We start from the raw sequence: 24,791 nt of genomic DNA, 5'->3' as shown, positions 1-24,791 counted from the left end.
GTAATGAGAGTGAAACCCAGCGAAATCTACGTTTTAATTTGTTTGTAACGACTAAAACCAAGCCTTACCAGAAGCGTTTCTCTTCCCGGATTACCAGATTAGTTAAAACGACTTGAAAATTAATTAATTTTTACTTGCGCGAACCAACAGGCATAGTGTCTCCCATGATATTTTTTATTTCTCTTGTTGTATTGAAATTAACATCATGTGTTCCAAAAATCGCCGATTTTTTTCGTCATGTCTGGGATCTTGGCAAGTTTTCGGTGCTTGCCAGTACTTTCCTAGCCCATGACGATGAGCTGGACAAACCGTCATTTTTTCTATCCGCTCCTCAGTGATCTCCAACAAACCAACCCTTGCTGATATTAGGTCCTTTTCAGACACACTTTCCCTGAAAAGGTGGTGTTAATTAGATGCGCATTGATATCAGAATTACAACACTCAAAGATACTAAATCTGTACCTCCTCGACTACTTTCACATTTGCCTCCCAAAATGTTTGGAAACGAACACGACGCGGCCCTTCTTCAAAGCAGCTAATGCGAATCTTCTCCATGAGAACTTTCAATTATACCCGTCGCAATGTAAATATTTTCGACGTGTTGAGTATAAAATTTGCATGTTACATTATTTGAAGTAAGCTCAATTAACATAAAAGCTTACAAACGGACACAAAAAAAAAAACGAAAAAAAGAAAAAGAATAAGACATATCTTCAATGAAGTTACACTTTCGGTGCATAGTAAGGTAATGTAAGTTGATTAATTGCAGTAAAAAAGGTAATTTATCACTCTTATCGTTTACCATTTATTTCGACCATTCATTCATTTCGATGTGGTTAAAAATGAATCCGTGACATACCAGCGTGACACATGACTGAAATCAACATTCTCCCAGCTCAGGTAAACATGTAGTTGTCTTCATTATTACACCTTTTACATGAGCGTTTCTAAATCTGTAAATAACGACATTTTAATTTTTTTTACAACACAAGATGGTCAGGACTAACTAGATGGAATTTTGTCAACTTGTTTTTTACAGTCCGCCTGAGACAGTTTAGCATAATGTTACGCAGAAGACGTTCCTTTCTAACTTCGTAATTCATAATTTTCAGGCACGTTTTGATGAATTTATTGATTTGTCGCCTTAAAAAAAAAGCTGAGCTAGTTTTCAAAATAGACACTTCTTCAGATATTGATTTTGAACGAGAAAGGAAGTCACCACAAATATGCATAAGTTAAGCCATGCGTACTTTGACCATGGAATGTTACCAAAGTTCATCGAGCTCCTGCAGGAGGAAAATACCAGTCCCCAAAAATGTTTCTCTTGGTTTTGAAACACTAGTCCAAGTGCTAAACACGGATAGTGGTCAGGACTCCAGATTCCATTATCCTTTTGAGAAAAGCTTCTTGGAACTACAGCACGCTTGCTTAAATTTGAAATGGGCTGTCTGTGTGGTATTTTTGTTACATCGTAACTCTCAGTTATTGAGTCAGATTTTAGATATTTTTCCATCAATCAATAGAAGCGACGTAAAATTACACAACGTGTCCCTTTTTTGTCATTTGATAAGATGCGTCAAGTTTTAGAACCCTCAGCGAAAAGCTTAAAATTGACTCTGAAATGAACAATTTTCCTTGTCCTGGACCGTCCTTGCATATCGTCGCTATATTTTGGCGAAATAGCACTGCGAACCAATTAAATCTGATATTTGCCTATAGAATAGGGTAATCATCTCACTGTGAAAATTTCAAAGAATCCTTTGATCCGCCGAAATTCGAGTGGTCGGTTCTTTCGCGGACAGCCTCTTAAACTATTTATGGTGGTCAATTTACGTTTTCAACTCTGTAGTTAACGCTAAATTACCTTATTATACTCTCCCACCGACGCAGCACCACACTTTCTATAGAAAATTACCCCCTTTATTCGTTTCACAATAAGTTGTATTTTTCAAGCAACTCTAAATAAGACAAATTAAAACGTTTCTTTCCGAGCGAGAGATCATTGTAGGAGCCACTGAGACGCAATCAATAAATAAACACTGCGAGCTTTGTGATGGTGATGGTGACAGGACAAGCTCTGCTTGCCGATAGGTTCCTTCGCGCATATCTCACATGAAAATTTCGTAGGAAGCTGTAGTTGTTTTTTTTCCCGTGTAATGCTATACATCAGTCAGAGTCATAAGTGGCGCAAGCACGACTTGAGGACCAAGCGCAGTATGACCCCCTTTATTTGATAGAAAGAAAACAATGGCAGATGGCAAAAATAACAGTTCCCCTCTGGGACTAATGCTTTTTTAAAAGCAGTTTGCAGTTTATCGGAAACCATTTTTTTTTCAAGTCGAAGTGGGCAATTAAAGTTAACTGTGTTGCATTTATGTGCATTATGTTGCGTTTCTCTTCGTTATGCGACTCTGTTAACGGTGGATCATATTTTTGAACACCTGCCACGAGTGAATAGAGCACGTTTTGTTGCGTAATCGCTCAATGATGTTGATGTTTCTTTAATTAAAAAGCTTATAGCTTGTTTAAATTAGCTGATATTCTCTAAATTACAAACACATCTTCGAGTGTGCTCCTTAAGATAATTTGCCCACTGAAACGACTGCGCTCAAGATTAAGAGAGAAATAGAAAAATAGTATCCCAGTTGTCCTCTGCAAAACAGCAAAGTAAGATCATCTCATTTTTCTTGTTAAGGTATTGTTTTATTGATTAGTTTTTCCTTTAAACTCCAAAAATTAAAATAGTTCAGTGACGTCATTGCTCCAACTTCCTTTTTCGACTAATCACTTAAGTCGCACAACTTCGATATATGCCCAAACATTGGCCAATCAAAAGCGTTTCTCGTTTCCACAGAGACATCAGGTTGACATTGCAAAATAAGCCGGAGGAGACTAAAAGTACGCCACTCACATCCTTGATTCAGAGTCGTCTAAATTGAAGAGCTGGATTATTCCTAATGAAGAAATTCTGAGAGTAATTTCTTTTCCATTGACTTACTCAAATTTGAGACCATTCGCCTTTACTGAGATGGTAAGTTTTAATTTTAAACAATGTACCAATGTTTACGGATTTAATTTTTTTCCACAGAATTTTATTTTTTCCTGGCAATACATGGTTATTGTTTTCCTTTCCATATTTGCCTTGTACTTCTCGTAGAAACAAAACCATTGAAAGTTATAGCGTCCTTAAGATGTGGTGTGAAATTGCATAGCCCGACTGTTTAATAATGACATATGCTCCTGCTAAGAGTAAGGAGAGTGGGGGAGGGGGCAGTGAGTAAACCTTGAAAGGATAAAGTATGGTAATTCTTTTGGTTATTTCAAAGATTAAGGAACTTATTTTCAAAATTTGTGGCGAGTGACTCAAAAATTCATGATCTGTTGTTCTGTTCAGTGGCTACGTAAGTTAAAATCTACCTCCTGCGGAGATTTTGTTATGTTATTTTTGCTAAAAAATTACAATAACAAGTTTCATGCAAGAATAAATGTCATAGCTCAACGACAAAAATGTAGCAAAAAAAATTGAAGGAAACAAAAGTTTCAAAGTTAAAGATGATAGCTGCGATAGCAAACAATTTCGTGGCAGTAGCGCGACAAGAATAATATTAAGCAAAATTAGGTTTATTCGTGATAAATTATTTACCTTGAGCGGAAGCTCTTCGCATGGAACACCGTTTTAATCATAGATGTCATGAAGAGCTGTTTTCTAAAAATTACTCTGTTTTCATCATTTAACAAAGACACTTATCTCTTCCGCATGGTTCCTTTAAATACTCTAAATAAAACCCAATTGCGTGTGAAACCTATCCGCGTATGTGTCATCACATGTTGTGTTCGGCACATTAAGTTTGCCTGAACGGACACTAATACTGTGTTTATTTCTCAACAGTTGTTCCTGGTCCTAGTTTTCATTCTTTGCCAAGTACAAGCTCAAGGTATTTGATAAATTTTCCTCGCAAGTTTAAAATTCCGAGGATTTACCCTTAAAGTTGTGTTATGGTCAATTTTTTCGATGAAATCTATTTCTTGGGGATAAAGTTACGATCAAGATCTGTGCCTTTGAGCTATTGTATAACAGAAACGTGAATGGACCTTTATAGCTTATTGCAGACAAACGAATTAAGCGAAATTTTTAAAGCTCTTCCTAAACTTCTTATTAAAAAAAAAAATTCCAAAGTTCAAAATGCCGCTATTCTTTACTAACTTGTTTTGTAATCTTTTTTTTTTAACATAAACAATTGGGCACCCATTGTTATTCCTTGTCAATATTTTTCAGCAATGTTTTAAGATATAATTCAAAATAGCACCTGCCTTATTCCATATATTTTCATTATCTCCTGGATTTAAGGTTTTTGTAAGGAGAGAAATGTCTGACTTCATTAGAAGAGCAAATTCAATCCATCTCAACAGTAAAATTGGATGTTTTGCAACAGTTCATGGAAGCTGTAAATGTACCGGGTGCATCTAAGACATTTCCTAAGAATCGCCTCCTTTATTCAGTGGCCCTCATTCTGCGAAAAGGGGTAATAAAGCGTTTACACTACTACTTGAATAAACAAAATATACCTAACGTTCATACGTCACTAAATTAACCAACAGATCTATGGTCATCCTGTAAAGATGGTGCTACCTGCTACAGATCCAGCCAATCTGGATCAGTCTGCTACTGCTATTTAGGATATACTACAATCGAGAGTAATGGAAGCGCAAGTGAGTTATTCAAATGACAAAAATTGCTAAAAAACAAAACAAAACAAAACAAAACAAAAAAACGTGTACTAGTAGTAATCATTGATTAGTTATTAAGTGCGTTCGATAAAGCTCAGGAATGGAATTGTTTTGTTTCGGCGTAACAAAATCGCAAGTACAGTTAACATACAAACATCGAATGGTCGCTTGGCTTGCAGTTCCGATGTGTAGCATCTCTCATAATTTACCAAATGGTCACAATTCCCCACATGTCTCCCCCTGCCACCCATCTCAAGCTAGTCAACCTGTAGTACAAATTCTCTTTGAGAGACTCTTGTGTAATGTAAGGCAATGTGGAGCAAGAAGAACAGTCAATTCTTGTAATGTGGTGTTCACTCGAGTGAGATTCTATGTAGAGTGAAGTGAGATAGTATGTTTATATTCACGGTACACCGGTGACGCGATCTTTCTTATTTCAAGATTTTAAGTTAATGTGATAACCTGAGGTAATGATGTGTCATGTAAATTTTAGGTGATTAATAACACACACGACAAAAAAATATGCGTTTTTTGATTGGCTGAAAACGAGCAATTTTTTCTCCTTACTTACTTTGATGCTTTTTTCATGTTAATTGTTAATAACTAATAACATCATTTCCCGTGGTGGCGGCTAGAATTAATTTCCTTCCCTGCTCATGGGAAAATCTTATAGCAATGAGGGTGGAGATCTATGGCTGCCCAGGTAACATTGCATCTTTTGCCTTCGTTCAAATAAAAAAGAGGAGGATAAAATCACGGCTGAAGAATGTTCAAGTGCGTGGTGGTTATCTTGAATACCTACGTCATTATTTTTTTATAGCACTGCACACTTCGTTTTCGCCTCTTGCCATTTTTATGCACAAATGGCAACATATGTCAATGCCACAGCAACTTGAAAACTACACCTGCACTTCGCTCTCAGAAAACTTGAAAATGTTCTGGCAGACCGTTTCATGAAACCTTACCTTTATGCCCAGGGGGCCTCATTCTCGTTGATTTGTCCATTCATCAATTTGTTCACTCACCCATTCATTGATTCATTCATTTACTTTCATTCATTCATTTCTCTAGTCCAATTGCTGGTTAGTTCTTTCATCCTCTTTTTGTTCTATTCTGTTTGATCGTTCCTTTTTTTCGTGTCCATTAGAAATGGACTTAGTTGCAAAGAGTAGCGTAGTCCACAATAGAGCTTTGAATCGTTTATAGATCCGTGCTCAGAGAATCCTTGCAAGAATGGTGGAACTTGTAACAGCAGTTCTGAGGACTTCAAATGCAGATGTCGCTGGGGATTCTCTGGAAATGATTGTTCCCTTGAGGGTAATGTAGAGTTGACGATCCGTTTCCACAATCATTCATTAAATGTGCAATGGAAGTTCTTGATACATGAATGTTATAACTATTAACGTAGGGTTTTAATTTTCAATTTGGTTTGATTTTACGTATATTGCAGAGTGCCATAGACCTTTGGGTATACAGAGCGGTAAAATCGAAGATTGGCAGATCACTATGCGACCCTCTCGTTATGACAGATATGAGCCCAGACCTTGGAGACTGCTGCTTGAAGCGACAGGAGGAAGGGAGGAAACTTGGAAACCCTATTGGAGCTATAGAGGTCTATGGTTTCAGGTTCACCTCCATAATGAATACACTTGGGTAATTGGGATAGCGACACAAGGAAGGGTGACTACATACAAGCTGCGTTATTCGAGATACAGAATTTGGCCTAAGTGGTACAGAGAAATAGGACAAAGATATGCAAAGGTGAAGAAAATATTGTGAATTATACTGTTAAACTAAAACACACAGGTTCTTTTTCGTTCACCAGACCCACAATATGCCCAAACATATTTCCGAGAATCCTTGCAGACCCATAGTTCTGTTAAAACGGAAGGGGGGAGGGGGGATGAAAGTTATCGACCTGAGGTACATTACTTCAAGTTTTTGCTGATATATGACTTCCAGAGTAGCGAGCATGTCAGGTTTTTCATTCTCTTAGAACAAGGGCGAAGACCTCGTAAGTATTTCAGCCTTTAGATAAGCTCTACTTTTTAAGGTCAGAAGCTTAGTGACCATGACATCTTTCTTTATTTCTAGGAATTCACTGGAAATACACACGAAAACACTGTTGTTCATAACATTCTTGAGACACCCATCAGAGCTAGCGTCTTTCGTATCTATCCATGGACTTGGAGAGGAGCGATAGAAATGAGGATGGAGCTTTATGGTTGTAAAGGTACTGCGGATGTAGACACTTAAAAGAGCAGTGAATTTAAATGAAGGGTAGAGAAAAGGTGGTACTTTTGTTATTATCTAGTTTGCTGTCGCTGAATTTTGTTTCTTTTTTTCGCGGTTGGCTGATCGTGAGAGACACGATGATCTTGCTGTTTAAAGGACAACGCCTATTTTTTGTCAGTCAGAAATATGTTAGTCTCGAAACTATTTCAGGACAGCATTACTTATTTCAATAATTACGTCCTGTAATTGCTTTTGAAAACTCGAGCCATATTCTCGATAAGAACCAAAACCACCCAGCCATTCAGGAAATTTTATTGATTTGTTTCCTTGTGGTAATTTTCTTTGAAGTAATTGGCCGCGGTGCCGTATCACTAATTTTGAGGCCTTGATTCTTATTTTTTTTCCTTATTTTTTTCTTTCGATTGACTTCCCCAGACGTATGTTTGTACAAGCCATGTAAGAATGGAGGCACATGCGTCTCTGATTATATCAACGGGAACTACACATGCGTTTGTCCTGATGGATTTTACGGTGATACCTGCAGATTAGGTAAATGAGCTTAGTTTTTCTTTTTTTTCATTAGTGTTCGATATGCACCATAATATTCATAGATATGAAGTCGTAATTAATGTTTTTGAATGGATTGGGTGGAATCCAATTTGGTCTGAAATTAAACATGTACACTTTCTTAAAAGAAGCGGGCGACCGTGAAGCGGGAATCCGATTTGTTCATCAACAATACGGATAGCGACAAAATTGGGTGACACAATGTCTTCTTAACATTGAAATAAAACTATGAAAAAAATTGAAATAGAAAATTCACGTCAGTTAGGTTGTTTTTAAAGATGAAAGCAACAGTCAAGAGAAGAGAAACCAATCGTCTATACAACAGCGCTCCGCCTACAGGTTGTGCTGCCGAATTAAACAGGCTAGACGCCTACAATGTCCTGCTAGTACCCAAATCGCACTGCCGGTTACCATCACGTTCAATATTTTTCTCGTGGCTTTAAGACGGAAATTTCACTTTGGGAAATGAACATAAAAGTAGCATAAGGTAGTTGGGCGAAGGTGCTTGTCAATTTGAAAAAAATGCAAGCGTTGCAAGGTTGATATCAAAACCCAATTTCTTCTTCTTTTTATTAAAAAGGAAATAATTTATGACTCCATAACGAATCCTATTCGCCATTGTCTATTCCATTACTCGTATTTAATTTAACCATTTAAAGAACAGTCGGGATTTGTTTCATAGGTGACTTATGCAACCTTAGTAATCCTTGCTTAAATGGAGGTAACTGCTTACCAGTCAGATCCTGGCCTTATTTCATATGCACATGTCCTTTCAATTACACTGGTTTCGACTGTGGAATTGGAATAGGTAATGTAAATCTCCCCATGTATAGTTCAGCCAGGTGGAGAGCACAAAGGAAATAAACAGGAACTACAGGGGTAAGGGGTAAAACGAACCCGCCAGCAAAAAACGATATAAAACAATTACAAAAGAAAGGTTGATAAAAATTATGCAAAGTGATCTCGTTTGAATTGTACATCACTTTTTGTAGAGAGATATTATGAGGTTATCCTGGTATTGAGCGATTTTCATTTTTGTATCGACAGTTATCAATGTATTTATTTTTTTTTGCTTTTTGTTTTTTGCTTTAATTCGCTCTGTGATGGGTGTAGAAATCTCGCGCTATAACCTCAACCGATAAAATGCTGAAACCCATCTCAACTTGGTTCCCTCCCCCACCCTCCACCTTCCTGTTATTTTTCCCTCACTTCAGAGGTTGCCTGTTCTTACTATGAGATTTCATTGCTTAATGATTACACTCAATATTACAACTGCTTCACACGTAAATCTACCGAACCAGCAATCCTCTTTTCTTTTTACAGTCGATCCGTGCAATGATAGCTTTTGTCTTAACAATGGCACTTGTCAGCGTATAGAATCCTGGCCGTACAGCCAATGTAATTGTACTTCTGGATACGCTGGTTTTAATTGTGGAACTTACATAGGTATGAAATAGCATAAAGCCTCAATTTACAACGGAGGGCGCCCGAAACCATCATAATATACGACCTTACTATCAAAATCACGTGTCCATTTTCTTCACAGGTGACCCTTGCTCTAACACTTCCTGTCCAGAGGGTTGGACTTGTACGCCCATACATAACTCCACTGATTTTAAATGTGATTATAATTTAGGGAACCAGCCTACGTTTATTTCAAAAGGTAAATTATCTTCCATTGTTAATCTCAGAAGGCTTTTACTGGAAGAGTTCTCTAGACACATTAATTTCTCTAAGCGAAATTTGTGTCGTGGCATTTCTATTGCAGTTATTATTTTCGCATCTTTCTTTCTTATTACTTTCCTACAAGTCTATCACCGAGGAGTCAAAGGAAGATATGTCTGATTCAACAACAAGTAGAAGCGAACGCTTGTTGCACAAAAAATCAGTGTGAGTACATCGTGGCTGATCGAGGAATTTCCAACCCCTTAGTGTCTCTGACTGAGAGATATTCATTGAAACAGAGCTATGTTTGAATGAATAACTGGAAAAAAAATTATTGAACTCGTCCTTTCATTGGAGGATGATTCAAATTCAGAATAGAACATACTTTTTAGAAAGACACTCAATCCCGCGTAAGAGACCATTAAAAGGCCCTAAACAGCCGAAAGATGTTAAAATGTTCAATCGACTTTCTTTTTTTGCCTTTTATCAGTTCCTAAATGCCTGTCTGATCTATGTCTAAACGGAGGAAATTGCTCAGTGGATGAAAACATTCCAGGAAACTTCACATGTAGTTGTCCAGAAGGATTCTTTGGCTATTTTTGTGAATATAGACAAGGTAATCTGAAATACATCGGAGACCTTAAGATTTAAAGCGATGAATATATACGAATTTAAATTTTTAGCGAATAAACCACGAGCAAAATCATATTCTTTGCAACGCTTCTTTGTACTATTCCAGCGCGATAGACTTTGCAAAGTTATCTCAGCTAAGGTTATCGCAGAAAAAAGAGTATATACCTTACGAGGAGCGACTGAGAACCAAATTAACACGCATGTAAAAAATCTTGCGTGTGGAGGACGGCGTTGTCCAAGTCCAGATTGGCAAATTGCTTTTGTATCCCGTTGGCTCAAAACGTGGTGCTGTTTTTCCTATGAGACGGATGAAATCTGGGGGTGCGATTAACCTTAGATTATAAGTCCACTGGGCTCTCTTCTAGTCGTATATAATACCCAATAGCACTTTCTTGAAGATAGGGCAGTTTTGAACTCAATAAGTTAAAATCTCTTGATCGAATTAGTGGTAACCGTGTTTAATTTTTTCTTAAGTTTGGAATTTATTTGAAATCCGCTTAAAAATAACTAGCGCGATAAAACACTTCGTATCTTAACATGATAGTTTCAAAAGTTATGCTTTTTTCAACAGATAATGTGTGTTCCGCCAACCCTTGTCTCAATAAAGGAACCTGTACACCAAATAAAAACTCACTGGGTTTTGAATGCAGCTGCCCTTCAGGGTATATTGGATTTAATTGTGGCATTAAAAGAGGTGACAGAGTTTCCTTAGTTTATTGAATTCTGTCCGCTGTCCTACTTTGCATGATTCCATATACTCAGGGCAAGAGCTCAATCGATCAACCAGTTGGTTACGTTTCATGGACTTATATTATATTGATTTAATCCATTGGTCATTCAGAATGTTTTTTCTGAGTCAGTCATTTACTCACCTACTTACTTGCTAGCTCGTTCCATCACTATCTCATTCACCTCACCAGAATTTCGGTTGGTCGGTCGGTTAGGCAATCTGTCAATCCATCAGACAGTCAGTCAAACAATAAGTAAGGACAGCAATAAGTCTTTGAATCAATAGCACATTAAGTCTCTCATTCGTTAAGAAAAGTAAACAACCGACTTGTCAATCAGTCTGTCATTGGCATGTCCAAATTGGTTGCTCAGAGATCAATGAACTTACCAACAAATTAATGAATCAGTCAATCGATCAGTCAATCAATCCTTCACTAAACCTATTGACCAATCCTTTAATTTAGGAGATTTATTTTCGAAAAATTTACAGATAACGTTGCAAATTGTCTTTTTCTACACAAGGTTTGCATCAAAAGTAGAGGGCGTTATAACTTGATAATTTGCGATTTACCTCTTGAATTACAGAGATATCGAAGTATATGGTCTGCAATTGACGTAGTGACATATTTCAACAGGCAATCCGTGTTCAGATTCGAATAACCCTGAACCTTGCAGAAATGGCGGAAACTGTACGCAGCAGGATACTGCCTTGGGATACACATGCAAATGCACATCGGAGTATATTGGGTTTAAATGCGACTTTCTGAAAGGTGCTCCATACTCTAAAAACGTATAATAAATAAAAGGAAACCTTAACTAATGGAACACCTTGTCGTTGAATTATCTAAAATTATATTGATAGATCTTGAAGAACTTAGAGTGGGCAAAATCGAAACAGATATGGACTGCTTTCAAAATGGAATTTGGTGTGTTGCCATGTTGAATCGTATGACGAGTCGCGGTTGCCACTGTTATCTTTATGATCTCATTGGGAATCCCGCGAACAAGAGAGACATTATTTGTTGTAATAATAAAGTTCGGATATAACGCGTGCTGTCATTGGTTGAAAGAGCGTGCTCTATAAGAGTATAGAGCATAGAGCTGAGCTAAAACTGTTACGTCATCTGCCAAATTCTACTATGTCCGACTTTCTTCGGGACTTTTCCCTAGTATTTTTTCTTTAATTGAAAATGAAATATCGGAACAGGTAAGTTGGCAACCGAAGAATCATGCAAAGGTTTGTAAACATGCCAGGCGCCGTAATTTACGTTATTATAACGTGAGTAGAGACGAAAATCCTCAAAGAGTAAAGTAAATGGATAGTGCGAGTTCTGAAGGTTTTCACACTCAGCTAGATTGCAAGCTTATGTACGGTAATAAAAATCAAACACAGCTACCACTCGTGTAGTATATATAGTTTCGTGTTCTAAAACAAAACAGAACAACGCGGGAATGATGAAAAATATAGCCAAATTGACATAACTATTAAAACTCACACTAATCATAACGGTGTCATGCTGAGGTCCAACGCGGCTAGCTCATCATGGTGATCTCCGGTCATCGCAGTCAAGTAAGCCTCAGAAATTACATCGGTCGCCCTTTGAGAGAACAACGAAGACCTTATTCTGATATCCTTTCCGATGCGTTCAGTTTAAGGGCCCCATCAGTCATTGCAGCCGAGTTCTACGGCGCTGAGCAATCTTCACGTTCCGGGAAATTCGACTGTCGTTCTTTCATAAAACACAAACGTAAACAGTTTGTTTTCCAATTGTCGTGTAAAAATAAAAAAAAAATAAAAAAAAACAAACAAAAAATATGCGTGTATTTCACTTTTAGATTCTGCTCTGAAGGATTCAGGCGAAAGAGTTAAATTCAACCTGCCGAACTGTTAAGTTTGTAACCTATTGCAGAATGTGAACTTTGATGGTTTTTTAATTTTGATGGTTTGAAATTTTGACAGCTTTAGTCTTGTACAACCAATCAGATTACTTGAACCATTCTAACAGGGATTCTGATTGGCTTATTATAGCGTGCTTTATGAGAATATAGAGCATGCTGATGACACTGTTATTCGCTTTGGAAATGAAGTTTAAAAAATTTAACGGATACTTCATTATAGAACAAATAGAGAAGTCTTGACTTTGCTCTGTTTTGTTGTAAAGCACTTAGGAGGCGGCTAGAGCAATCAAGAAGTGGGGAGAAACAATCGACTACGTCGCGTGTTTCTCCCCACACTTCTTTCGTGCTTCAACCTCTTCCTGCGCGCTTTACAACAGAAAAGATCTAGAGCGTAGACAAGGCTTCTCTGTTCGTTAAATAATAATGGCAATCGTATGACGTAATATGAGCTAAACTTTGGCCATTCGGCAAGATTCCATAACGCGAATCTTGAAATTTTTTCTTAAGAAAGGAAAGGGACCCTCCAGACTGTTTTGAATCCAACTTCTGTCAAAGCAAGAACTGCAAAACCGCTCCACGCGAAATTTGAATGATGGGTTCTGCCATTTCTTCTTCACTAACGCTGTGTTTTTATGTCTTCACAGACGACCCTTGTTTTCCTAATCCTTGTCGAAAAGGTGGAAATTGCTTTAGGGACGATGGTCTGAAGGATTTCATTTGCAATTGTACCTTGGGATTTATTGGTAAAAGATGTGAGAAAAAGATAGGTAAGTTTGTCCAAGACGTACTTGTACCTCACCGTGGTGTTAATTATCCTTTGGTACCCCAATTGGCAGTGACAATAAAACTGACTGGAGTCGCGCCAGTTTGGTCCTTACTCTAAGTCAAGATTAACAAAATCGGGCGACCACGAAACAGGAGTCTGCTTTTCTTAATCACGAGTTTGATTATAGAAAAAAGGTTCTAAGACACGAATCCAGTTTATTAAACGATCAAAACCATTAAAAAAACCTACAACAAACATTTGACAAACAAAGTAGTCATCGGTTAAACGATTACAAAGACGTGATCGGACAGGCCGAGAGGAACCAACTGTGATGTGCATGAAGCACCTTTCATGGGTGATCAAAGTAAACCGTAACATCAGTATGCACATCCTCCATAATATTCTCTTCGCATTTCCCACAGCACTGAAAGGAGAAATTGTTTTGAGAATGAGGAATTATTTGCCTCATTCTTATTACCTACATGTGTGATCTAGTGGATAGACTCTAAAGAGAAATTAGTTGCTAGTCACTCTCGGTTGTAAAGGGTTTAAGGGCTTTTTAAGTCACTTAGGCAAATATAATTCCACAATTGGTGAAATTCTGATGAATTGGAAGATGCGAGGATGGAATGAGAAATATCGTCACCTTGCCTTTAACATCATACCTTGTATTTATGTAGTTCACGGGAATTGGAGTCACTGGACATCATGGCCGAACTGTAACAAGCCGTGTAATAACGGAACAAGAACAAGGAGGCGTGCATGCGATAACCCTAGGCCAGCTTTCGGTGGGAAAAACTGCGAAGGTTTAACCTTTGATTCTGAGCCCTGTAACCAAGAACAGTGTCCAGGTAGAAAATTCCCCGATCTTTTCTTTGTCTTAGCATGCTAAGTGTTGCACCCAGAAGCTCAAAGGTCAAACGGGGTTACGAGAAAGAAATGGAGGTCACTTGTCATCCTAAATTGGAATCCTTTTCCAGCCAAAGTTTTTCTTCGAGAGGACAACTTTGCGTCTGTTTTGGTGGCATGTAAGGTTCAGCTGTATTGTTTTCCATGCTGAGTGTTTCTGTCAATAGATCTGGCTAACATAGAAGGACACTACAGCATCAGATATCTATTAAATTGTGAAGAAAGAAATAAAAAAAAGACCTTCTGCTCACTTCTCTTCTCTTTTCAGCGGAGAATGTAAAATACCAGGTTAAGTTAAGAGGTGAAACATGGAAAGATTCTCTTGCGAAGCTAGGAGATCCAGAATACAAGGAACTTGCAAATAGAATAAAAAAAAGCTGTAAATATATTATTATTTATTATTTCGTTTCGTCATTTTTTGATTTTTCAAATAGCATGAATTTAATTTCGTTAGCTTTTGATTGTAGATGGCCCAGAAAAAAGTGTCTATATTGTTTTTCTCGTATAGGTTAAGGACTTTTACCGCAAGAGGGATGAGAATGTTGAAGTTGACGCGCTAAAGTTCGAGTACATCCTTTCTTTTTGATCAATAGTCTATTTTCACCTCTCACAACAATGTAATTTATCTCACAATGAATTTACATACACGTTGTTTAGGATCGTCAGAATCCGTTTTTTAAAAACGTTCGAATTTGCATATCTTAATCGAATTTATCATTTGTTATAGGAAGGGAAGTGTAATTTGTAGTTTTAACATCACCTACCAGAGCATACACTCGTTACAGATCGTCTCTTTCCTAGAGGAAATAGCAGGAGGATTACTGGGGGACATTCCTGTTGAGTTAGGCAAGATCGAAACCAGTAACGGTATGCATAACAAAGTTCATCAGCCAGAGTGATTGAGAATTATTTGTGTCTGTGTTAATGAATGACGCATGCTTAGATTTAGCGTGCATTAACTGAGGCAGCAGCTATCGTTCAGTGATGACGTCGGCGAACTGTTACCGAACAGAACTTTGACAACGTGGCACCTTCTTGTTAAGGGGGCATCATGTTTGCGTCTGTCCTCTAATAAATCTTAAGAACCAATCGAAATGTATGGTAATTTCTGCTGGTCACATAATTGTTGTTGTTATTGTTGTTGTTGTTTTTTTTTTTTCGGTTTTTTGTTTTATCTCCCAGTACCCCAACAAGCTCTTGTGGTTTTGGAAACCAAAAGCTCCAAATCGACGGTTATTGTCATAAGGTGGAGGCAAAATCATTCCTTCCCAACTCTGGGTAACATGATCGTCTACAAAGAAGCTAACAAAAAATTCAAGACTAGCACCATGAAGTCAGTTCCACACAATACATCTGAAGCGGTGCTGGAGGATTTGAAAAAATTCACAAATTATACCATCCGTGTGTTTGCCTTTTCGAGTAAAGGTAATGGGGTGCCAAGTGATGCTGTCACCGTAAGAACTCAAGAAGATGGTAAGTTCAGGAAGATAGGACTATGAAGAACTTTAACATTTCTTTAAGATATATATATATATATATATATATATATATATATATATATTTTTTTTTTAATGAACAGATTTGATATCTGATAAGAGACTAAGAGATCTGCGTATGCGGCTATAGTTTGCTGAGGGCAGCTATTCCTTTGGTTTTTGTTCTCTTGGGTTGGTACACTATGAAAGACCAACCATTGAAAGGTGTTGCAGAGAACAATACTCGACCACACCGTGACTGGAGTAGATATTGTAAATTGGCCAGTTCTTACAGTGACAGCAAAGAGTTTAAAAGTTGACGTTTCGAGCGTTAGCCCTTCCTCAAACTGCTCTGACGAAGGGCTAACGATCGAAATGCCTGCTTTTATACTCTTTATGGTGGCCAATTTTCGTTATCAACTCAGTTGATAATACTATATTACCCTGCTATACTCTCCCTTCAACGCAGCACCTCAGTTTCTTTAGAAACCTACCCCTTTTATTCACAGCAAGACTTGCGATAAAGGTTAGAGCATTGAGATTCCGCACCTTTTTTAATAAATATGCGATAACATATTTATGATTTGGGTTAAGCCATAAATTATTAGTCTCTAAAGGAAGGAAAACAGAAGTCTGGAAACTAGGATACCTCAAGATGAAAAACGACTGGGAATAGCGACACCTAAAAAACTTAGGATATCCTTTTTAAGGTACACGGACTGTGATAGACTCATCAAAAGATTGAGAATAGTCTAAAGAAGTAGTTCCATTGTAATTAATCTGGTAAAGTTAACACAGTAAAAGATGTAATTGTGTTTGAAAGTTGTATTGATAAGTGTTTGGAATGCTATATGTTTTAAATATAAAGAAGTACAAATTGTTTACAGTGGTCATGAAACAAGGAGACAATTCAGAAGAAGCCGTACACCTTCTTCTTCGAAAGGCTTCATGCCTGGAAGCCTGGTGAATTCAGAATGGGGTAAGAAGGGGGGGGGGGGGGTTGTTCTGGCCTCTTTACGTTATCCTTTATCTATTGTGTCCTAGTGCCAAGTGAGCCACCCCCTGACATTGTTGTCAAATCAACAAGTTCAAGTACAATTCATGTGTCCTGGGAGCCAATCAACCAAGCTTTCGTACACGGGATACTTATGGGATACGAAGTTAGTTACGCAAAGGATGAAGAGTCATCGACATGGGACAACAAGACACTTGATGCCAACGCACATGAAACAGTTTTAAGTGACCTGGAATATTTTACTCCGTACAAAGTTGTGATCTGCGCGAGAACATCTCAAGGATGTGGAAAAAATGTTTCTCGCAATGCAACCACATTTGGTGATGGTGAGTTGAAGATTTTTTGATAGAAAATGATCTAGCTACGAATCTATTCTCAATCTCTTGAGACTTTCAATCTCTCTTTAAAACGTTCGGTAGCCGGCGGAAACCTTTCGACCAAATTGGGATTTATTTAGGTTACTTAAAGAAAAGAAGGTCACGGGGCCCAGTAAAAACTGTATTTATCTTATGGCCGACATACAGTCGGTGTGCGATGATCATTTACATTACTAAGAAAATCACTTATCTATCTATGTATCTTTCCATGCACTCTCGTGAGAGAAAACTCCCCAAGGGGCTTTTCACTCATTTAATCGCTTGTTAATCATCGTTTTTCTCTGGGTAGAAATTTTCAATTATTGTACTAACATGTTTTGCTTTTGCCTTTACTCTAGTACCCAGTAAGCCTCCACGAAACGTGACAGCTGAGAGATTAAAGGCTGCAGAATCCATCAACGTCTCCTGGAATGAAGTGCCGTTTGGTCACGTGAATGGTCTGTTGATGGGATATTCCATAAAGTACCGAAGAGTGAAAACAGCAGAGAAAAATGTAGTTCACTTGGAGGAGACGGCCATAGCAAAATCAACTGATCTCTGGATAGTACTCAATGTTCAAACCTACTCGGTTTATAAAATCGAAGTGGCGGCTTTTACTCAAAAGGGCCTGGGACCTTATAGTGAATATATCTATGGTGGTAGGTATAGGTATAAATAATTCGGAATAGCTTAACGCTGTAATCACTGAGTTCAATGACAAGTGTCCACCATAAAGAGTTTCAAAGCTGGGCGAATGCTTGAATAGCTATCCTCTCTGAGTTACAGATGTTTGGACTTATCCCCTCCTTAACATGTCATGTCAGTATTGAGAAATTAATCATTTTTAAACACAGGGTGGGGTGGGGGGGGAGAGTTCGGAGGATCACATGATTTTCTGGGGGAATGGTTAGAGTGGACTACTGAACATTGACTGCTAATGAATGCTACTGAGCCTTATGGGGGGCTCAGGTCAGGTCAATGTTATTATGATAGAAGTAAAGTCTTACGGACCCCACTTCCCTGGCGATGAATAATTATCGGTCACTAACAATTTGGTGAATATCTCTCATCCATATTTTTCGTTTACTTTAAAGAAACCTGTCGCTGTCCAAAGACTCTTTACACGAACTATTGGTCAACTCCGCCGTATCTAAAAGTGAATCTAAAAGTAAACACTCTGGATGGCATTTTTAGTCACATTGTCACAGATATGATTTATACAGCTTGTGGAGAGTGTCCTGCACACGGTTTCACCGAAATCAACTTGGCTTCAAACGGAATTGGACAGCGATCCGGCAAGGAAAGCCTTGTAGACGTTCTTGGTGACATCGATGAAGTTCCACAAATAAGTTTTCCAATCTACGGCAACAGATACGTAACAAGATTTGGGGGCGTTCATCCTTATGTCAACCTTGTGGAGTCCCCTGGGTTGGCTTTTGTCGCCGCCAAGAGGACTCCAGGAGCAGCTGCAAGAAACATTGTAAGCGCTGTGTTTTCTTGCTTTCCACTGGTACTACTGTCTGCATGTATGGCCTTTCTTTCCGGGTTCATTATATGGCTTTTGGTGAGTATATTGTATTTCGCTGTTATTCATTTAAAAAACGAAAGCTTTTTAGGAGTAGAGTTTTGGACCCAACTTCGCACACTTCAAAAAATCATGCAATAATGGTAATAATGATGTAAATATTCTCATGACCTTTTCTGGAAAAAGTATGGATATTACAGAGAGAAATTGCATGTCAATCACCTTTAGGAGTTCAAGGGTTAACTGAGTCTATGAACCGCCCACAAGGAGATATATCGCTTTCGTGGATTGCACCTCAACAGTGCTGTGTACCTTATAACCTAAGTAGACTTCAAACTTTTGTTTGTTTTGTTTTGTATTCTTAATTGAAGTTAAAACATTGGGAATGTTTCTCTCGTCATCGTTCCCTATCTCATTATTCAGGATATGAAGAACAACTCAGATCAGTTTCCAGCCTGTTTTAGCAAAGGTATCGGCGAAGGATTCTGGTGGTCGTTCGTCTCCATGACTACCGTTGGGTAAGCAAACCCTTAACATTTGTTATTTGTGCCGAATCTCTTATCGGTGTTTACTTCTTAGCAGCCCTTTTTCGTTATCGTGAACCCAAGCCCCTCCTCTCCTCTCTGTATGTTCACTTGACTGTCTGTCTGTTTTTGTTTTCAGCTATGGAGAACGTTTCCCCTGTTCTGTTCCTGCTCGTATTTTTGGTATCGCATGGACCCTCACTGGAATCGTTATTATCTCAATTCTTATTAGTGCGATTGCGTCGGCGCTGACGATTGTCAACGTTCCATACCCAATAAAATTGTACGGTGCAAAGGTGCGTTTCGATTGTAAATACATAATCAGTTTTCTTATACACGCGGCACAGCAGGCTACATGGCATTACTTCATCTCACTTTACTAACTAATTGAAATCTCACGTTGCTTGTCTCTAGTTTTATCTAAAAAACAAAGGAGTGGATTCCATTTCCTTCAGGGACTGTAAATTACTTATGCCGTATATCAGAATCTAATGGAAACTGGAAACTGGTACATGAACTGCATGAGAAGATGTAGCGATCGCATTACTGATGGTCTTGCCACAGAAATAGTTACAGACATAGTTACAGCATTGTTACGGAAATAATAACTCTTCGGTTACTGGAAATGACTGTTTTACAGACTTAGCGTAATCGAGCATGCTCTTTTAAAACTTTCGGTAAATATCAGTTCTGATAGTATTTCTTTGAATTTAACTTAGATCGGAGCAATTCAAAACTCCACCGAACATCGAATTGGCACCCTAAAGAATGCAAGAGTAAATGAAGGTAAAAACATGAATCCCTAATCCCTACTGGTCATTAAGATATTTTGTGAGTATATCTGGTGGGTTGAAAAAATGGAAGGGTTCTGAAGCCTGCTTGCGAGAACGCGAGTTGCGCGCGCCTTAAAAGCTAACATGCACGAGGGAGATACCGAAATAAACAGAAGTAAGCAAGTCACGATTCGCTATAGCTTTGCATGTGATTTGCCGCGAGAATGGAGTGTGCTATATTAACCCTTTAAGACCCAATCGTACAAATTTGTACGATCCAACACGTGGTCTTCAAAATGTGGGCTTACTTCGACTGGCATTCTGGGATTGAAGTAAAAAGCTTATTATTGGATACGTTGAAATGTTATGCCTCTTATCGAGTCAGTTCCTGGCGAATTCCTGTTCGCAAGACACAGTTTTTTCTTCGATATTTTCTTGTGTGAATACTGCTGGCGATTTAAAGATGGCGGCGCGGTATTTTACTTTGGAAGAGGTTCTGGAGAGAGTTGTAAATGATGAAGAAGTCAGTGATTTCGATGATGAAAGCGAGGAAGACTTACCAGATGTGTCAGAAAGCGAAAACAATGGCGATTCAAGCGAAAGTGAGAGTGAATTCATCGAAAATAGCGATGGTTCTGGTAGGTTTGTGCTCTTTGTTTACATTTGGAGAAAAATATTTGTCATCTACGAATAATTGCACTTCGTTTTTCTTTGTCTTCTTATGTGAATTTCTTTTTATAAACATGCAGATGTTAGCAATGAAGAAGTCAGTGATAATGGCGGACGTGATCGTAGTGTGAGTCCTACAAGTACTCGTGGTCGAGGAAGAGGTGCGCGTGTAAGACGAGGGCAAAGACTGCGCTTCAGGGGGGTTCCTCGAGGATCTCGCCGTGGTCGCCAAAACAGAAGACAACCACGCAATGCTGATCCAGAATTGCAGTGGTCTAGAGATGCAGGAATTCACACAGCATCCCAACCATTCACTGAGCCAGCACCAGGTCCTTCTAGACGATTTGTGAATCCAGAGAACAATCCAGCTAAGTTTTATTTTGATCTTCTTTTCACTGATGACATCTGGCAAATGATTGTCCGGGAAACCAACAGTTATTATAATTTTATGGTTGGAACTGACCCAAACAAACATAAACAGGCATGGCACCCAGTTACAAGGGAAGAAATGGAGGCTTGTTTAGGAGTTGAAATAACCTGTTAATAGTCCTTCAAATTAGAATTTTAAGAAGGACAAGGCAAAAAAAATTTTCCTATTGTTTGTGTCCACAGCAAAAAAAAAATTTCTTATTGCTTTTATCCACAGAAAAGAACTATAAAAATCTTGAAGAAATTCGTGCAGCGCTCGAAGATGGAGAAATTGAGGGTGCCCTTATAGACACGTACGTTGCTGCAGATCACAAGAGCGAACTTTTCAGTGACAGAATCTATGTGAAGCAGATTTTGGACCAGCCACTTGGCTATGGAGTTGTTCTTTCAGGAGCAGCAGTGAATGTGGAGCAGAGATGTCGGGACTTCATCAACCTGCACATGAGTAATATATTCCACATGATAACCATCTCGACAATGACACTTGATGTAAGTAAAATTCATAGTTGTTATTTTAATATTTTATATTAAAGTTCAATAACGCGCGCTGTCACTAGCTGAAAGAGAATACTGTATGAGAGCATCGAGCATTGATCTGAGCTAAAGTTGTCGCGCCATCTGCCAAGCTGTACTATGTCCAACCTTTTCCTGGACTTCTCTCAAGCCTTTTTTTCGTTAACTGGAAGTGAAATTTCGGAATAAGTGAGCCGACAAGTAGCGACAGAAGAACCCAACAAATAAAACCAGGTATAAATACGTGGTCCGGACCACAACCCTACCCCCATCAGGCCAATAAATATTTGCAAACTTCTTCCATCACCAGGGTCTTATATTAATGCTCAACCTAAGATATTTTAAATCTAAGGAACAGTCCTATAATTTCTCGTTAGAGTGGGAAGTGGGGATAGTATTATTTGGAGGTGTCACAATAACATCTGCCTGATCCTACCCAAAGGCTCTGTAGTATTCTAATTATCCCCTACATTGCCAGTCAATAGCTTCTCCTCCCTCTCCCCTTTCTGTTCTTGTAGCGACGACTGACCCCCTCCCTTCCCCCCTGAAACCGTGCGATCCCCCCAAAACCTCAAGCTCCTTGCAGGTGATCAATAATGGCTGGTCACATATTATACCTGGCCCGTATAATTTTTTTCTTTGACTGTATTTTTTACTTGATTAAAAATACTTTCGTGGTTGTTGTTGTTGCTGTTGTTGTTATTTTCGAGTTTTTTTCTGTGCTTATTTCTTGTGGTCTCTCGCAGCCTGCTCCTCCAGATGAAAATGTGGAATCAAGTACAGACTTGTTCGACGGTTCCTCCGTTATGTTCCGCATGGCCTTAGCTTCCTTGTGTGGAATGCTTGGATTAGCAATCATTGCTGGGATAACTTACCACTACCTGGTTTTCGTTCCACGCCAAAAGAGAGGTAAGACGTCTTATCTCTTATCTTGAGTGAATATTTTTTAAGGAATAAGTACAGGTAAAATCGAAAATTCTATGTATTTCTAAGCATTCTTGTACCCAGATATTTCATGGCCAATCAGCTGTTACACCGTAGGATCTTGGTACGAGATTAATTACAGGCAATCATAGCGCTTTGAAGTTTGGCTACTAAGGAATTGCAATTCTTACCTATTAACCCAACAACTCCTAGAAGTGATTAACATGCATCTTGTACCTATAAGGAAAGAGAGAGGCAATTCAGGATAATAACACAATTGAATTACTTGACAGAGTCACTGGTCACGGTGTATTTTAGAATGCGCCTTTATCACCGGTTACACCGAATAGAATCCTGGGGTTCGGTTCTGAATTGTTCATAGAGGTTTGAATAGCGTAAGCTGTCAGAACTCAAATATGAAATAACATAAGCCAAATTTTTAAAATTAGTTTGCATTATAATATTGACCTAGAGCTAATCAAATTATGATATTCGATACGTTTTGTTGACGTCTTTCGTCACGAGATAGTAAAATTTGCCAAACTTTGGCCTTTTAAAATGTTTAAAGTATTTATCCGTGTGGTCTAAAGCTCTCTCCTACTATATTTCCAACTTAAATGGTTAAAATCAAAGATTTATCGAGCTACTTATCTAAAACGGTCGGAGGTTGCTCAATGAACTCATTTGCATAATCTGTAAAACTTTAAAGTCACCACGGCGAGGAAAATTGATAAGTGCAGGATGTTTTTACATTTTTCTGCAGCCAAACGTCTTGTTAGAAGAAATAAAGCGGAGTTTTCAATGGTCTGGTCTGGAATTGAGCAATATCAACCAAGAAAGAAACAGTCCTTTTGACCAATTTGAGAAAGCTGTCTAACGAGTGTTTTTAAATAAATTATGACGAACCTCTGAATAAACGAATATCAAAATTGAAATACTTTTTATACACCTTAGATATCACACAGTCTAAGAATACAAAACATTTTTTGCTGCATGCGGTGTGATACGAGGACCGGGCTTTTCAACTTTTGAAGTTTGCGATGTCATAAGAGGTCAAAAAAGGGCCTTTGGAAGTTTTTATTATTTAGAGCTCTAAAAATTTTATTGTAATTCATTTCCAGAAACTAATGTGGTTTTATTTACTCGCGATCAAAGATAGTCTATTGGGTAAAGTTTGAGAGAAGACTTTTTTCGATGCGAAATGCACTGGACCGCTCTTAAAGAGATCGCTACTTAACAATCAGATCTTGGGAGTTTAGTGGTCAAATAATTAAATGTTACAATTGCATTTCTTTATTTTACTGACCATGGCTCCTTTGCAGCATAGTGTTGACAGGAAGACATTACATTCGCCCCCACTTTTGGCGAGTTTTTGGGGATGGGGTGGGGCAGGCTTTCATAGTTACGGGCAGTGCGCTTTTTTAATTCTTTATCGTAAATTATTGTAAGCTCCAACCAGTAATTTTGGACTCATTGATAATCGCCAGTAAATATCCTCAACCTATGTGCTTTTTCTTTTTCAGTTGACAGGCTAAAAGCATCTTCATCCCAACTTGCTAAGAAAAAAGCCCTAGTTGCAGAAATGAGAGATTTTGTACGCATTTTTCACTCACAGATGTCCACTCGAATATCTTCAGAGATGGATAAGTGTAAACAAGTATTAAGAGACATAAGAGAGGAAAGAAACATTTCTAAACAAGGTGGTGCACTTTTATTAAACATCGTTAAAACTAATCCAATCTACTCAGATGCGTCTGAGGGATGTGATTCCGTTGTGGCACAGCGACCTTTGGTATTCAAATCAGCGAAGAGTATTGAAGAGCTTAACAAACATAACACTTTTGTAAACCGCACTGCTGCCCTAAATTCTTCCGGAGAAAACTTGAGCCTTGAGAGTGACTCTGATAACTGTACGAAATGAAGTAACTTTGTGTTAGGTTACACGAAGAACTCAATGATATAATGACGACAAAGCTCAGATCAGTTGATGGATAAGATGGTGCTCATGTTGCTATGGTAATTTTACAGGGTTTAGGAGATGTTTATAGTGGTGGTCTTTGACAGTCAGGCATTCTATGTTATTTCGATCTTTCACCGTGACGCGACAAGTATTAAAAGTATAGATTTATTGAAGCTGTTTAAGTAACTCCAAGAGCATTTGCTTTGAAATAAACGAGACTTATTTCTATTTCTAATCATAATAATTAAGCATTGTATTTATTAGTGATCTTTTGCCGTAAGACGAGAACGATCAACAGTAAAAAGTAAAGTAAAGTAAAGATTAATTGTAGTTCTATGAATAGCTATGAATAGCTCCTTAAAGGAGAACTGAAGCCAAAAATTGAGTTAATTTCTTTCGATAGCCAAAGTGACGAAATTCTCGATTTCAAGCGTTATTTGTGCTAAATGTGTCTTACCTTGGAGAAATATTTCTTTAAAGTTTGTATTATCGCGCTG

At 38.2% G+C, this 24,791-nt stretch overlaps 2 protein-coding genes across 2 annotated transcripts; both read left to right on the top strand.

Moving 5' to 3' along the window:
- Positions 1-1,257: 1,257 nt before the first annotated feature.
- LOC113667912 (uncharacterized) lies at positions 1,258-24,657 on the top strand. Its single transcript, XM_089205941.1, has 29 exons — positions 1,258-1,455; positions 2,900-3,031; positions 3,890-3,935; positions 4,600-4,710; positions 5,935-6,045; positions 6,179-6,489; positions 6,823-6,961; positions 7,399-7,512; positions 8,213-8,338; positions 8,854-8,976; positions 9,077-9,193; positions 9,686-9,811; positions 10,400-10,522; positions 11,193-11,327; positions 13,101-13,223; positions 13,903-14,073; positions 14,400-14,536; positions 14,640-14,698; positions 14,859-14,998; positions 15,314-15,604; positions 16,651-16,947; positions 17,337-17,636; positions 18,072-18,541; positions 18,926-19,020; positions 19,166-19,322; positions 19,746-19,812; positions 21,115-21,386; positions 22,157-22,319; positions 23,858-24,657. Exons 1-29 carry the CDS (start codon positions 1,258-1,260, stop codon positions 24,253-24,255), a joined length of 5,052 nt encoding a protein of 1,683 aa, XP_089062067.1. The 3' UTR covers positions 24,256-24,657.
- LOC149045685 (uncharacterized) lies at positions 20,047-21,012 on the top strand. Its single transcript, XM_089207821.1, has 2 exons — positions 20,047-20,437; positions 20,549-21,012. The coding sequence occupies exons 1-2, from the start codon at positions 20,161-20,163 to the stop codon at positions 21,010-21,012; spliced, it is 741 nt and encodes a 246-aa protein (XP_089063947.1). The 5' UTR covers positions 20,047-20,160.
- Positions 24,658-24,791: the final 134 nt, after the last annotated feature.

This window comes from Pocillopora damicornis, chromosome 5 (assembly GCF_964200805.1).
Source record: "Pocillopora damicornis chromosome 5, jaPocDami1.2, whole genome shotgun sequence".
Taxonomy (NCBI): domain Eukaryota; kingdom Metazoa; phylum Cnidaria; class Anthozoa; order Scleractinia; family Pocilloporidae; genus Pocillopora; species Pocillopora damicornis.
This window is presented reverse-complemented; position numbering and strand designations above follow the sequence as displayed.

Bases quoted from the DNA above. Each gene is read 5' to 3' on its own strand.
- LOC113667912 (XM_089205941.1), top strand. From the start codon at position 1,258: ATGGAATGTTACCAAAGTTCATCGAGCTCCTGCAGGAGGAAAATACCA. The intron at 1,456-2,899 runs GTATTTTTGTTA...GGAGACTAAAAG, and splicing joins TGAAATGGGCTGTCTGTGTG to TACGCCACTCACATCCTTGA. The intron at 14,537-14,639 runs GTTTCGTCATTT...TTTCTCGTATAG, and splicing joins ATATTATTATTTATTATTTC to GTTAAGGACTTTTACCGCAA.
- LOC149045685 (XM_089207821.1), top strand. From the start codon at position 20,161: ATGTTATGCCTCTTATCGAGTCAGTTCCTGGCGAATTCCTGTTCGCAA. The intron at 20,438-20,548 runs GTAGGTTTGTGC...ATAAACATGCAG, and splicing joins CGAAAATAGCGATGGTTCTG to ATGTTAGCAATGAAGAAGTC.